The 15,561-nt window shown below is 46.3% G+C and overlaps 1 protein-coding gene across 4 annotated transcripts in view; it reads right to left on the reverse strand.

Moving 5' to 3' along the window:
• kmt2d (lysine (K)-specific methyltransferase 2D) overlaps positions 1-15,561 on the reverse strand; it is a 44,000-nt gene that overhangs the window by 19,188 nt on the left and 9,251 nt on the right. For all 4 annotated transcript variants that reach the window (XM_021565867.2, XM_021565868.2, XM_021565865.2 and 1 more), the window contains exons 12-30: positions 15,265-15,414; positions 14,901-15,020; positions 14,530-14,649; positions 14,255-14,359; positions 13,819-14,000; positions 13,290-13,454; positions 8,017-8,126; positions 7,860-7,907; positions 7,443-7,631; positions 6,847-7,029; positions 6,430-6,570; positions 5,993-6,123; positions 5,449-5,749; positions 5,053-5,226; positions 4,539-4,847; positions 2,849-2,973; positions 898-2,619; positions 565-732; positions 154-257 (exon numbers count right to left, since the gene is read on the reverse strand). In XM_021565867.2, the coding sequence (XP_021421542.2) occupies positions 154-257; positions 565-732; positions 898-2,619; positions 2,849-2,973; positions 4,539-4,847; positions 5,053-5,226; positions 5,449-5,749; positions 5,993-6,123; positions 6,430-6,570; positions 6,847-7,029; positions 7,443-7,631; positions 7,860-7,907; positions 8,017-8,126; positions 13,290-13,454; positions 13,819-14,000; positions 14,255-14,359; positions 14,530-14,649; positions 14,901-15,020; positions 15,265-15,414 (4,547 nt within the window). The remainder of the gene's footprint in view (positions 1-153; positions 258-564; positions 733-897; positions 2,620-2,848; positions 2,974-4,538; positions 4,848-5,052; positions 5,227-5,448; positions 5,750-5,992; positions 6,124-6,429; positions 6,571-6,846; positions 7,030-7,442; positions 7,632-7,859; positions 7,908-8,016; positions 8,127-13,289; positions 13,455-13,818; positions 14,001-14,254; positions 14,360-14,529; positions 14,650-14,900; positions 15,021-15,264; positions 15,415-15,561) is intronic.

Genomic DNA, 15,561 nt, shown 5'->3' on the forward strand with positions numbered 1-15,561 from the left:
GTACCGGAAGCTAGTGAGAAAGCGATGTGCACAAAAAGGTTATCTTGGCTGAAATAATTCCTGATGGCATTTCTTTCAATGTACAGCAGCTGTGAGTGCATTTAAGAAAGAGAAAACACAGACGGAAGAGAAAGGAGAGATTTGAGTGTATACCTGAGCTGGTTGGGGTCCATCATGGCAGGGGTTCCTGTGGGTGGGAGGCGGCCACCATCCATCTTCCCTGCCAATGCTGCCTGGGCACCAGCAGCAGCACGGTCCTATTGGGACAAACAACAAGGGCCTACTATTCAATTCAATTACAACTTTATCAATCCCCTCAAGGGAAATTCAAATAAAATACTAAGAAATCGCTGAGAATCACCAGCCAAACGGAGACATTACCACGGTCATTTTCAGTAGGGCAAAACGTAGAAAACATTTTTGAAATGGAAAACAAAAATGTGTTCTTATTGTACAGGTTTAAGTAGTACCTCCCCAGTTCCACTCAGATTCAAAACATTTTGAGCCTGACCCAAGTTGATGCAAGTTGATGTCGGACATGTTGTTCGACATATTATAGTGTACCTGTGGGTAGGGTGGTGGAGCACGGCGGGCTTTGTCTTGCTGATAGGCTGCCATGTCACCTCCAGGCCAACAGGGGGCAGCACTGCTGGCTGCTGCAGCCTCTTTCTCTTGCCGGATTGAGTTTCGCTGCATCTGCTGTCGGATCAACAACTCCCTCAGTTTCTGTCGCTATCAGAGGAAGAAGAAGAAACACCAGTCAGGGGTTATATCAGGCCTAAGAATGACAATAAGGGACAATTATTTATATTGTGATGTTGAAGGACTCTTAGAAGATTAGCCCCATAGTCATAGTGGAATAAATGAGCTCCTAGTTAAAGCAAATAGAACATATACCTGTCTCTGCTTCTCCAGCTCAGAGGGGCTAAGGTCCAGTAGTGAAGGATCCTGAACCGTTGACATGTCAGGCATCTCCTGGGCACCGGACATAGTCCCCTGGGTTTGAGGTGCATCCGGGGGTTGGGGGGCTGTGGGGTCCTGCTGGGGGGGCATCCTGGAGTGGAAGTTGGAACCCATGGCCTGAGTCTGGGGCTGTTGCTGCTGCTGGAGCTGCTGTTGTTGTTGTTGCTGCTGCTGCTGCTGAAGCTGCTGTTGTTGTTGTTGTTGTTGTTGTTGTTGCTGCTGCTGGAGGAGTTGTTGCTGTTGCTGCTGGGCCATCTGATAGGCCATGTTGGGGCCCCGGCTGAACCCAGGCGGCCCAGAGGGCTTCCCAGAGAGAGGGTCCCCGACAGGGGTGGAGGACATGGGGAGTGAAGGAGACTGGTTGGGGTGAGGTGAGCCTCTGTAGCTTGGGGTGCCCTCTGGAACAGCGGAGGTGGGCCGGGGGGGCTTGTGCAAAGCAGAAAAGGGGTCCCTGGACTGGGGGCGCGAGGGCGGCTGGGAGTAGGGGTCAGGCGACTGGAAGCGCGAGTTGGATGCCGGGGACTGGACAGAGAATGCATCGTTGGAGAGGGCTCCAGGAGTGAGGGGAGACTGGGAGCTGCCTTGGGACTGAGGGCTGGAGGGGACCCTGGGGCAGGACTCCTGTTGGGCCTGGGGATGCCTCTGGGGGAGGGGGGAGCAGCTATCCCCAGACTGGGGTCTGGGGGTGAGAGGAGGCTGGGCATAGGGGTCCTGAAACGGGGTAGAGGGGGACTGGCGGTAGCCCTCAGAGTGGTGGTTGGGTGAGGCTCCAGGGTGGAGTACCACCCCGCTGTCCCCTTGGTGCATCCGGGGCGTCATGGGAGCCTTGAACAAGCCATCCCCAGAGTCCAGCATCCCTGCAGGGGAGCCCGTGTTACTCAGGTCCTGGCGTCCCGTGGAGGAGGAGCGGGGAGAGGGTCCCCCACTCATATCAGCCCTGTACTGTCCCATCCCGGCAGGTGAGGACACATGGGAGGGGGAGGAACCGTATTCTGGACGCCCCATCCCCTGCTGCTGGCCTCGAAACGGGTCTCCATAGTGGGTGGTGTGGGGCGGGGAGAAGAGAGGGGAGTCCCCAGGCCCTCCACCCCTGGACCGAGGGCTTTCTGGGGGGCCTAGGTGCTCCTGAGAGCCCTGCTGTGACTGGGGCAGGTGACACTGGATCTGTTGTTGTGGCCTGAAAAATGGGTCCACCTGCTGGGCCCGCCGGGGAGTCCCTGGGTGCATGTCGAAGGGGCCGAGGCTGGCCGGCCGTCCCTGAAGAGGGCCCTGCGGGACAGGATGGAGGTAACCTGAGGAAGAGGCCTGGCCCTGCATGGGGCTGGAGGCGGCCTGGTGGGAGGAGTATGGGGTGGAGGGGTGGGAGTGGTGAGAGGGGTGGGGGGACTGGGGAGGCTGCTTGGCAAAGGGATCTGTCCTCATATCTGCCGATGCCGAGCTTGGGGTCTTGAGAGGACCGTCGGGGAAGAAAACCGAAGAGGAACCCAAGTCGGGGTGGAAGGGGAAGGGGCTCTCTGCCGAGCTGGGCTGGGAGGGGTTGGAGACAGAACCTGAGGGTGGCGGGATCTGGAGGTGCAGGCTTGGACGTTCCCCTTTGACCCGAACACTACCATCATCCTCTGTCTTGATGGGCCGACACACCTGGCTCTCTGCCTGCTGTATAAGAGAAGAGACAGTTAGAGAAAGGCAAGGAGTCTGTATGTAGATGTCCTTACAATGACAAACGTATGCTTTGGGCTGGTTTTCTAGACCCAGATTAAGTCTTGAAGTGCATTAAAAGCATTGTCATTGGAAATTCAAAACAGATTATTTTAGTTCAGGCGTGGGCTTGATCTGGATCAAGGAAGCTGGCCCTATGAATCAATTATCTGGCCTAAACTCCCACCTTCTGTGCCTTGTTGATCCGCTGAGCTGCTCTGTTGTCTTTGGCCTTTTGCAGAAAAGGAACCTTGTCTGCAGCTGAAACCTTCCTCCAGATCTTCATGATCTGTTTACAGCGACTGGACCAGTCTGTCAGAGAGAAGAGAGAGGATCACAACTTACATTATATACAGTATCAATCAAAAGTTTGGACACACCTACTCATTCAAGGGCGTTTATTTTTTTTTACTATTTTCTACGTTGTAGAATAAAACTATGAAATAACACATATGGAATCAAAAGTGTTTAACAAATCAAATATTTTTTTTTATTTGAGATTCTTCAAAGTAGCCACCCTTTGCCTTGATGACAGCTTTGCACACTCTTGGCATTCTCTCAACCGGCTTCATGAGGTAATCACCTGGAATGCATTTCAATTAACAGGTCTGCCTTGTTAAAAGTTCATCTGTGGAATAACTTTCCTTCTTAATGCGTTTCAGACATATCAGTTGTGTTGACAAGGTAGGGGTGGTATACAGAAGATAGCCCTATTTGCTAAAAGACCATATTATGGCAAGAACAGCTCAAACAAGCAAAGAGAAACAACAGTCCATTAAGACATGAAGGTCAGTCAATACAGAAAATGTCAAGAACATTCTTCAAGTGCAGTCGCAAAAGCCATCAAGCACGGGAAAGGAAGACCCAGAGTTACCTCTGCTGCAGAGGACAAGTTCATTAGAGTTACCAGCCTCAGAAATTGCAGCCCAAATAAATGTTTCACAGAGTTCAAGTAACAGACACATCTCAATAGCAACTGTTCAGAGGAGACTGTGTGAATCAGGCCTTTATGGTCAAATTGCTGCAAAGAAACCACTAATAAAGGACACCAATAATAAGAAGAGACTTGCTTGGGCCAAGAAACACAAGCAATGGACATTAGATCGGTGGAAAGTCCAAATGTGAGATTTTTTTTGTTCCAACCGCTGTGTCTTTATGAGACGCAGAGGTGAAAAGATGATCTCCGTAAGTGTGGTTACCACCATGAACAAAGTGGTGTGATGGTGCTTTGCTGGTGATACGGTCTGTGATTTATTTAGAATTCAAGGCAACCTTAACCAGCATGGCTACCACAGCATTCAGCAGCGATACGCTATCCTACTGGTTTGCGCTTAGTGGGACTATTATTTGTTTTTCAACAGCACAATGACCCAACACACCTCCAGGCTGTGTAAGGGCTATTTGACCAAGAAGGAGAGTGATGGATCAGATAACCTGGCCTCCACAATCACCGGACCGCAACCCAATTGAGATGGTTTGAAATGAGTTGCAAGAGTGTGCAAAGCTGTCGTCAAGGCAAAGGGTGGTGAAGAATCTAAAATATATTTAGATATTTTTGTAACACTTGTTTGGTTACTACATGATTCCTTATGCCTTCTTTCATCGTTTTGATGTCGTCACTATTATTCTTCACTGTAGAAAATAGTAAAACATTAAGAAAAAACGTTGAATGAGTAGGTGTGTCAAAACTTTTGACTGGTACTGTATATTCCGGTAAACTGCTGTCAAAACATTTGATATTTGGTTCATTTTCAGAGATAATTTTTTATTTTATTTCATTAGAACTTTGGAAGCACCATCTTATCCAGAGCAAACCTCGTAAAAATTAGAAAAGGCCACTTATTCATTTTAACTAAGATCTCCCTCCATCTACTCACCTGGGTAGTCCCTTCTGAGAGTGGGGAAGTTTGTGTTTGCGTAGAGTACAGGGGAGATGGTGGACATCTCTCTTAGCTCCTCGTCCTTCTCCCAGCGCTGGAGGCTGCGCTGGTTATAGGACAGCCCGTCTCCATCTGCCTCGCCGGGGGTAGGGGGAGTGGAGGGTGTGGCAGGGGTGGAGGGGGTTGCCCATGGGCTCTCCTCTCCCCCGTCTGGACTGAACAGACCTGCCCGGTCCCGCATGTCGAAGAACGGAGACTGAGAGAGTCCAGGGAAGGACTCCATCACACCAGCTGAGGGCAGTGACCCTGAAAGGGATCAGCTTGTATGAGTGACATGTCCTGCTTTACCATGAGCCTAACAGTTCCTTAACGACAACAAACTATTGCTCCATATATCATCACGCTGTTCACATTTTCTCCTCCTTTCTCTTAGTGAGATGTCTTAAGTTCAACGTCACACTTATTTCCACATTTATACTTCCTATGAAAAGTGAGCTTTCTAGGCCTGTACCAGTGAGGAGGCTCCTCTGTGGCAGACCACTGCGGTTCATCTCCCCCTTGACTCCCTCCAGGATGGGCATCATGCTGCTCTGTAGCGACCCTCCTAAAGAGGCCCCCTCTGACGTTCCCAGGACCTTCCTGAAGAACTGCTCAGAGTCCTGACTCTCCATGCCCTGAGGGAGACCTGGGAGAGAGACCAAACGGAAGGCATGTTAGACTAGTGGGGAAAAGCATCCGTCAAGACCAAACTGGTAGCATATGGCAAAACTAAACACCTGCAACTCCAACACACAGATCTCTCACCCAAAGAAAATAAGCTCCTGCACACTAGGCTTGTCTTGTCAAGTATCCCTTTTATATTCTGCAATTCTGAAATGTTATTTCAGCATCACCGTGATCTCTTTACCTTCATTCTTCTCCGTGTCGGAGCCTTGAGGGTCCGTCGAACTCGGTTCTTTAACGGACGAAGACGACCCTGCTCCCTCGCCCTGAGCCTGGGATCCTTCACCCCCCTCCTGCTTCAGGTGCATCCCAGACCCCATCGCTCGCTCCCTGGCCTCCGTTGCGTCAGGTGCGGTGGGTCTGTCCCCAGGTGCATGGGGCAGTGGAGGTCGGAGGAGACCCACGGCACCATGATGCCTCGGTCCTGGGGGAACCAGGAGAGCCTTCTTACTCAGGTCCATCAGTTGTTTACCAAAGAACGCCTCCTGCACAGAGGGATAGATAACTCTGATGTTAGGGAGTTGGTCTCTAGACACTACGGGCTAGTTTCCCCAGAAACAGATTTAAGTCTAGCCTTGGACTGAGAAGTAACTTCAAATGGAGAATCTCAATTGAGCATGCTTTGTATTCCACTGCGCTTAATTTGTGTCCGGGAAACGGGTTCCTCTGGGTTGCTAACTGAAGTCTTTAGAATAGCCCATGGTGAGAGGTGGTGAGAGAGAATGTACCTGCAGGTAAGCTGGGAACATGTCCTCCAGTTTGCTCTTCTTCCTGCCTCGTCGTTTCTTGGCCTGCTCCCCCTCTCCCTCAGCTGGCTTAGTCTCCGGGGCGCCATCTATAGGTGTGTCTGGGTGGGGCCCTGTCAACAAACAGCACGTGTCATTTCAGATGTTCAGAATCCCAATTTTGAAAGCAGGAATTATATTAAAACATTTTGTTTTGGGTTGCAAATAAAATCATTCATCGACACAATGTACATTTGAAACCCGGAACATGAGACATGAAAGCACATGAACAATAACTTATTTCCGCAGCGGTTGTGTAAGGTTTATTATATATTTTTTTACAAAACGTCGAAGAATTTGACCTCTCTCCAACAGATGCGAGTATTTCAGTGATTGACCAGTACAATGGCGGCAGGTGGCTGTTGTAACTTGTAACTTGCCTTCCTCTAGGGCTAGTTTCTCTCCCGTCCGTCCATCTGTAGTAATTGTCCCGTCTCCAGCCAGATGAGACAGATGGGGGAACAGACCTTTCTTCATCCGCGTGTGACACTTCCTCTGGCGCACCATGAAGCCACCGATCCCTGCGGGAAATTTAAGCGTTTATTTGAATGTGACCGTCATAGAGCGTGACAAATGATATGATGTCACTACAGGGGTCTGTTGGATCGACCTGGGATCTAATAGTATCCGTTTTCTTTCAAATACTTTCCGTGTTTGATTGAGACTGTCTGGTGTGCCAGACCTGCACTTTTAGGACTATTCTTTTAATCCCATTGTACCAGGCAAGCGAGGCTAAAGCGTCGCAAAATAAACAAATAGTATTTTAACCAATATGTCTAGTTAGAGTGCCCTCTGACCTGGTCTGTAGGGTTTCCTCTTCCTCTTCTTCCCCTCGTCAGTCTCCTCTACTCCTCCTTTGAGGAGGCCCTCCTCCATCCCCTCACCACCTCCTTCTGCTCCCAGCTCTCTGTCTGGGCTCCCTGGAGGCTCCTGTTTTACACCAGGGGCTCCGGTCTCACATTCCATGGGCTCCCCACAGCCTGGAACAACAAGAGAGCGAGAAATTCATGGTCAATGCAGAGGAAGTGACAGACCAAAGTGGGTGCACAAATACATGCATGACGTAAGGAATCACCTCTTGAAGAACAATACATGTCAAATCAAGAAATCAAGAAGGTCCAAGATTCAAAGCATCTAAAAAATTAAAACTTTTTTTTTTAAATAAATAAATTTGGTAGAAGGTGTTTAAAACGGTGGTGTTTAAAACACCTTAAAAAGGTGTTTAAAACACACATCTAGGATCAGTTTGCAACCCCAAATTTGAACCTGAAACCCATTAGGGGATAATGGCAAATCTGACCTTCGATCAGTGTCAAGGCACGGAGCAATTTCATCCTCCTCCTATAGAAACCCCGGTCACTTAGAGAAACAAGACAGCAGAAAATCCACCCACCTTTTCCCTCGTCCCCGTCTCCCTCGCCGTCTCGTAGCTCAATGCCGTCATGCCCCCCGTCGCCACACAGCATATCCAGGCGGGAACGCCGCTGACGTCTCTTGTGTAGGGGAGACATAGAAATGCTACGCAGCAGGGACATGCCCGTCTCGGTCAGCCACACTCCCTCCAACCGGTAGAACTGACGCTCTGGGTGGGACAGGGAGGAGCGAGGGTTGATGACTGATAAAACTACACAAACATTTGACGAGTAAGAGCTATTTCTACTAAACAAACAATTACTTGGATACATACAAATAAAAAATGTGCCATGCCGATTGTTAAAATTACAAGAGGTTGGTGTAAGGCACCTTGGGAGGTGAAAAAAAACATAATGTGTCCTTACATATAAACAGTTCAAAAGAGAAAAAAACCAACCTGGTTCTTTTATCTTCATGGCTGACATGTAGGTCGTATCCACTGTTACTGCAGACAATCCGAGGGGGAAGTGTGAGAATTACAGAACACATTTCATGTCGTCACCGTTTTCACTTTCTTCTAATCAAATGCACTGGTTTGAAGTTGATAGGCTTACCTATGGGTTTGGGGACGTAGGGAGTGCAGGAGGTGCAGGCAAAGCCCTCATCAGAAGCTTGCTCCACCTCGTCCTCAGTGTACAGACTCTCACACACCGCGTGCACCCATCTACATGGGGAGAAACACATGATGAAAGAGATACCGCTCTTTCTGGACAAAGCATTAACATGGTACAACCAAAGCAGTAGAACGGGGGTCCCTAAAGGATAGGTCTTGGGTCCTCTTCTCTTTAGCCTAATATACATACAGTGGGTGCAAAAAAGTATTTAGTCAGCCACCAATTAAGCAAGTTCTCCCACTTAAAAAGATGAGGCCTGTAATTTTCATCATAGGTACACTTCAACTATGACAAAATGAGAAAAAAAAATGTTGGATTTTTTATTTATTTATTTGCAAATTATGGTGGAAAATAAACTTTTGTTATTGACCAAATACTTATCTCAATAGTTTGTTATATACCCTTTGTTGGCAATGACAGAGGTCAAACGTTTTCTGTAAGTCTTCACAAGGTTTTCACACACTGTTGCTGGTATTTTGGCCCATTCCTCCATGCAGATCTCCCCTAGAGCAGTGATGTTTTGGGGCTGTTGCTGGGCAACACGTACTTTCAACTCCCTCCAAAGATTTTCTATGGGGTTGAGATCTGGAGACTGGCTAGGCCACTCCAGGACCTTGAAATGCTTCTTACGAAGCCACTCCTTTGTTGCCCGGGCGGTGTGTTTGGGATCATTGTCATGCTGAAAGACCCAGCCACATTTCATCTTCAATGCCCTTGCTGATGGAAGGAGGTTTTCACTCAAAATCTCACGATACATGGCCCCATTCATTCTTTCCTTTACACGGATCATTCGTCCTGGTCCCTTTGCAGAAAAACAGCACCAAAGCATGATGTTTCCACCCCCATGCTTCACAGTAGGTATGGTGTTCTTCGGATGCAATTCAGCATTTTTGTCCTCCAAACACGACGAGTTGAGTTTTTACCAAAAAGTTATATTTTGGTTTCATCTGACCATATGACATTCTCCCAATCTTCTTCTGGATCATCCAAATGCTCTCTAGCAAACTTCAGACGGGCCTGTACATGTACTGGCTTAAGCAGGGGGACACGTCTGGCACTGCAGGATGAGTCCCTGGCGGCGTAGTGTGTTACTGATGGTAGGCTTTGTTACTTTGGTCCCAGCTCTCTGCAGGTCATTCACTAGGTCCCCCCGTGTGGTTCTGGGATTTTTGCTCACCGTTCTTGTGATAATTTTGACCCCACGGGGTGAGATCTTGCGTGGAGTCCCAGATCGAGGGAGATTAACAGTGGTCTTGTATGTCTTCCATTTCCTAAGAATTGCTCCCACAGTTGATTTCTTCAAACCAAGCTGCTTACCTATTTCAGATTCAGTCTTCCCAGCCTGGTGCAGGTCTACAATTTTGTTTCTGGTGTCCTTTGACAGCTCTTTGGTCTTGGCCATAGTGGAGTTTGGAGTGTGACTGTTTGAGGTTGTGGACATGTGTCTTTTATACTGATAACAAGTTCAAACAGGTGCCATTAATACAGGTAACAAATGGAGGACAGAGGAGCCTCTTAAAGAAGAAGTTACAGGTATGTGAGAGCCAGAAATCTTGCTTGTTTGTAGGTGACCAAATACTTATTTTCCACCATAATTTGCAAATAAACTCATTAAAAATTCTACAATGTAATTTTCAGGATTTTTTTTTTCTCAGTTTGTCTGTCATAGTTGAAGTGTACCTATGATGAAAATTACAGGCCTCTCATCTTTTTAAGTGGGAGAACTTGCACAATTGGTGGCTGACTAAATACTTTTTTGCCCCACTGTACATAGTTGAAGTCGGGAAGATTACATACACTTAGGTAGGAGTCATTAAAACTCGTTTTTCAACCACTCCACAAATTTCTTGTTAACAAACTAACATTTTGGCAAGTCTGTTACAACATTTACTTTGTGCTTGACACAAGTAATTTTTCCAACAATTATTATTTCACTGTATCACAATACCAGTGGGTCAGAAGTTTACATACACTAAGTTGACTGTGCCTTTAAACAGCTTGGAAAACTCCAGAAAATGATGTCATGGCTTTAGAAGCTTCTGATAAATGATGTCAATTAGCCTGAGTCAATTGGAGGTGTACCTGTGGATGTATTTCAAGGCCTACCTTCAAAAACTCAGTGCCTCTTTGTTTGACATCATGGAAAAATCCAAATAAATCAGCCATGACCTCAGAAACAAAATTGCAGACCTCCACAAGTCTGGATCATCCTTGGGAGCAATCTCCAAATGCCTGAAGGTACCACGTTCATCTGTACAAACAATAGTACGCAAGTATAAACACTATGGGACCATGCAGCCGTCATACCGCTCAGGAAGGAGACGCGTTCTGTCTCCTAGAAATGAACGTACTTTGGTGTGAAAAGTGCAAATCAATCCCAGAACAACAGAAAAGGACCTCGTGAAGATGCTGGAGGAAACAGGTACAAAAGTATCTATATCCACAGTAAAACGAGTCCTATATAGACATAACCTGAAAGGCCGCTCAGCAAGGAAGAAGCCACTACTCCAAAACCGCCATTAAAAAGCCAGACTACGGTTTGCAACTGCACATGGTGACAAAGATTGTACTTTTTGTCCTCTGTTCTGATGATACAAATATAGAACTGTTTGGCCATAATGACCATCGTTATATTTGGAGGAAGAAGGGGGAGGCTTGCAAGCCGAAGAACACCATCCCAACCGTGAAGCACGGGGGTGGCAGCATCATGATGTGGGAGGGACTGGAGCACGTCACAAAATAGATGGCATCATGAGGAGGAAAATGTGGATATATTGAAACAACATCTCAAGACATCAGTCTTAAAGTTAAAGCTTGATCGCAAATGGGTCTTCCAAATGGACAATGACCCCAAGAATACTTCCAAAGTTGTGGCAAAATGGCTTAAGGACAACAAAGTCACGGTATTGGAGTGGCCATCACAAAGCCCTGACCTCATCCCATAGAAAATTTGTGGGCAGAACTGAGAAAGTGTGTGCGAGCAAGGAGGCCTACAAACCTGACTCAGTTACACCAGCTTCGTCTGGCGGAATGGGCCAAATTTCACCCAGCTTATTGTGGGAAGCGTTTGGAAGGCCACCCGAAATGTTTAACCCAAGTTAAACAATTTAAAGGCAATGCTTCCAAATACTAATTGAGTGTATGTAAACTTCTGACCCACTGGGAATGTGATGAAAGAAATACAAGCTGAAATAAATATATTATTCTCTCTACTATTATTCTGACATTTCACATTCTCAAAATAAAGTGGTGAACCTAACTGACCTAAGACATGGAATTTTCACTAGGATTAAATGTCAGGAATTGTGAAAAACTGAGTTTAAATGTATTTGGCTAAGGTGTATGTAATCTTCCGACTTCAATTGTACATACATACACACAGTTGAAGTCGGAGGTTTACATACACCTTATAAGTTAAATAATCTGTCTAAACAATTGTTGAAAAAATTACTTGTGTCATGCACGAAGTAGATGTCCTAACAGACTTGCCAAAACTATAGTTTGTTAACAAGACATTTGTGGAGTGGTTGAAAAACGAGTTTTAATGACTCCTACCTAAGTGCATGTAAACTTACGACTTCAACTGTACATACATACATACATACATACATACACGCAGTATCAGTCAAAAGTATCAGTATCAGTCAAAAGACTAATTCAAGGGTTTTTATTTGAGCTATTTTCTACATTGTAGAATAATGGTGAACACATCAAAACTATGAAATAACACACATGGACTCATGTAGTAACCAACAAAAAAGTGTTAAACAAATTTATTTGAGATTCTTCAAAGTAGCCACCTCGCCTTGATAACAGCTTTGCACTCTCTTGGCATTCTCTCAACCAGCTTCATGAAGTAGTCACCTGGAAAGCATTTCAATTAACAGGTGTGCCTTGTTAAAAGTTAATTTGTGGAATTTCTTTCCTTCGTCATGCGTTTGAGCAAACCAATTGTGTTGTGACAAGGTAGGGGTGGTATACAGAAGATAGCCCTATTTGGTAAAAGACCAGGTCAATATTATAGCAAGAACAGCTCAAATAAACAAAAGAAAAAGTGATGATGGACTGGCGATTTAAGACATGAAGGTCAATCAAATCGGGAAAATTTCAAGAACTTTCTTCAAGTGCAGTTGCAAACGCCATCAAACACTAATGATGAAACTAGATCTCATGAGGACCGCCACAGGAAAGGAAGGCCCAGAGTTACCTCTGCTGCAGAGGACAAGTTCATTAGAGTTACCAGCCTCAGAAATTGCAGCCCAAATAAATGTTTCACAGAGTTCAAGTAACAGACACATCTCAATATCAACTGCTCTGAGGAGACTGCGTGAATCAGGTCTTCATGGTCAAATTGCTGCAAAGAAACCACTACTAAAGGACACCAATAATAAGAAGAGACTTCCTTGGGCCAAGAAACACAAGCAATGGACTGTTGGAAATCTGTCCTTTGGTCTGATGAGTCCAAATTTGAGATTTTGGGTTTCAACCGCCTTCTTTGTGGGGCGTAGAGTCGATGCACGGATGATCTCCGCATGTGTGGTTCCCACAGTGAAGCATGGAGGAGGTGGTATGGTGATTTAATTAGAATTCAAGGCAACCTTAACCAGCATGGCTACCACAGCATTCTGCAGCGATATGTCATCCCATCTGGTTTGCGCTTAGAGGGAATATCATTTGTTTTTCAACAGGATAATGATCCAACACACCTACAGGCTGTGTAAGGGCTATTTGACCAAGAAGGAGAGTGATGGACTGCTGCATCAGATCACCCGACCTCAACCCAATTGAGATGGTTTGGAATAAGTTGGACCGTAAGGTAAAGCAAAAGCAGCCAACAAGTGCTCAGCATGTGGGAACTCCCTCAAGACTGTTGGAAAAGCATTCCAGGTGAAGCTGGTTGAGAGAATGCCAAGAGTGTGCAAAGCTGTTATCAAGGCACAGGGGGGGCTACTTTGAAGAATCTCAAATAAAAATATATATTTTGATTTATTTAACAATTTCATGGTTACTAAATGATTCCATGTGTTATTTCATAGTTTTGATGTCCTCACTATTATTCCACAATGTAGAAAATAGTAAAAATAAAGAAAAACCCTGGAGTGAGTAGGTGCCCAAACTTCTGACTGGTAGTGTATATTTATATATATATTTATCTCAACAACCTTCCAGATATCTCTATGTATGTTTGTGTAGTTGTAATGAGTGGTACCCACCTGTCACAGTGTTGGCACTGCAGCAGCAGCTCCTCCTCCATGAAGTTCTCCCTGCAGACAGGGCAGGTGACCAGGCTGGCACAGGGGCCACAGTGGGTGTAGTTGTTCTGCCACTCACAGTGGAACCCCGGGCTGCTGGCACCACACTGCATACAGCTCACACACCTACACAATGAACAGACAACAGGGACAATGAGCAATCAGGTTCAAGTACAGTATCTGACAGGTGAATGTTCAAAATGGTGGTGTAACTCTTGTTGCTGGTACTGTTCGTGAAAATGTATAAGTTCAGATGTAACCGAGAAACGGAAAGTAAAAAGACAGACATCTGAGCTTTTAAAGTTAGGCTTCAGGACTTTTTTTGTTGCCGTGTGCATACTATGCAGATTCTGGTACACGTGAATTTACATTTTAACCTTATTCAGACCCAAAAGCATGACTGAACAGGCTATCCCGGTGAAAGAGTTGCTGTCGTTGCTTCTTTATGGGTATATTTGAAGAGAGAGAAAGAGCTGGGATTCATGTTTACCATTTGCATTTCCATCCCCCCTTGGGTACAGTGTGTAGGGGCGGGTCCAGGCAGTAGGTGTGGTAGCTGACGTCACAGTCGTCACACAGCAGCAGGCGGGCCGGGTCCGAGGCCTTGCCGCACACCTCACACACGATACATTCCAGACAACGCCAGCCCTTACGCAGCATCATCTTAGTCATCTGCAGGAGGAAGGAGAAGGGGGGGGGGGTACAGTGTAAAAATATTTTAAAAATACAAATAAACAGTTAACGTTTGATTTCTGAAAATGGCATCAAGATGAAGCCAGAGGCTTGTGTGTTGTAACTCTTGAACCTTTGTTTTATTTCTTTACAGTGGCCTATTGCAAAGCATCTGCGAAAGGCGCGCACCATAATATTATTAGGAAGACTAGCTGTATGAAGATGTAATAAAGAATGAATAAGTTGCTGCTTACTTTGCTGTTCACACAGTACGGATGGTAACACTGAGCACACTGAGCACATGCCAGCAGCTGCCCCTCCACACCCTTCCCAAAACTGCCACACACCACACACATGTCCTGAGAGAGAGAGAAAGAGGGAGGGAGGGGAGGTGACAGAGAGAAGGGAAAAACACAGGCAGCTTGGGTTACAGTGAAGATGATTAAAAATGTCTAAGATTGTCTGACATGGTACATGCCAAAGGGGAACTGGAAAAATATCAAAATGAAAAGCATGAGACCAGAATTACCTGAAGCAGGACAAATTTATCGGTGTTGGAGAAGAGCACCACCGTGTTCTGCATAGCCTCATCTTCCTCCCCCTCCTCCTCCTCCTTACTCAGTCCAGTGTCTGCTGCTGTCATGCTCAGCTAGGATCAGCAATAACACATAGAGCCAATCACAATCTGATATCAAGTTACAATCAAGTGATCTGTATCGAATGAACTTTAGACAAGAGATCAAGTTCCAAACATTCTAGAGAACCGTGACAAACTGCCGCTGTGGTTTGTGTCTATGGTAAGGTTCAATGTCGACATTTGATGACATGACGAAGTGAGTGAGTGAGCTAGTGAATAAATTACATTTGAATGTCTCGGTGTCGTCGAACGGTTTTACTCACCAGGAAGGCGTCGATGCAGGAGGCCATGGCTTTGAGGCGGTTCCTTCCGCCACGGCCCCTGCCACCACCACCACCACCGCGAGGGCGCCGCTTCCCCGGGAAACTGCTGCTGCCCCGCCCCTGAAAAGACCAACACCAACCGTGTCAGTACCTCATCACATACGAGGTTTTTAGAACTGATGAATAAGACCACTGCATCTAGCCATTGGCCAACATATAACACAGAACATTTGGCAGAGACAGTTTTGTAACCTCAACGTCATTGTGAAATGGGCCTATCGTAACAACAAAAGCCCTATGACAGAGTTAGACTTTTGAATGAGTGTTGATTGTCTATGGACACCAACTTGTTACTGGACCGCACCTGTTTGACCCGGGAGCGCCCCGGAGAGCCTCTCCTCTTCTTCTCCCCGTCTGGTTTGAGGGGGTCAAAGGGCAGCGAGTCGTCCGTCTCAGTGAGCAGGGAGTCGGAACGCGAGCGGCCGGTGGGCATCAGGCTAAGCTCCATGGACAGCTGTCAAATCAAAATAGAGCTTTATTCAAAGTGCATTTAAAATCGCAACACACTAAACAGTAAAACAATCACATGAAAGTAAAAGCAAACGAGAAGCAGTAAAGGGGATGAAAATAGAAACATAAAACTCCATGAATGTCTAAAACA

Source organism: Oncorhynchus mykiss, chromosome 16 (genome assembly GCF_013265735.2).
Source record: "Oncorhynchus mykiss isolate Arlee chromosome 16, USDA_OmykA_1.1, whole genome shotgun sequence".
Lineage (NCBI taxonomy): Eukaryota > Metazoa > Chordata > Actinopteri > Salmoniformes > Salmonidae > Oncorhynchus > Oncorhynchus mykiss.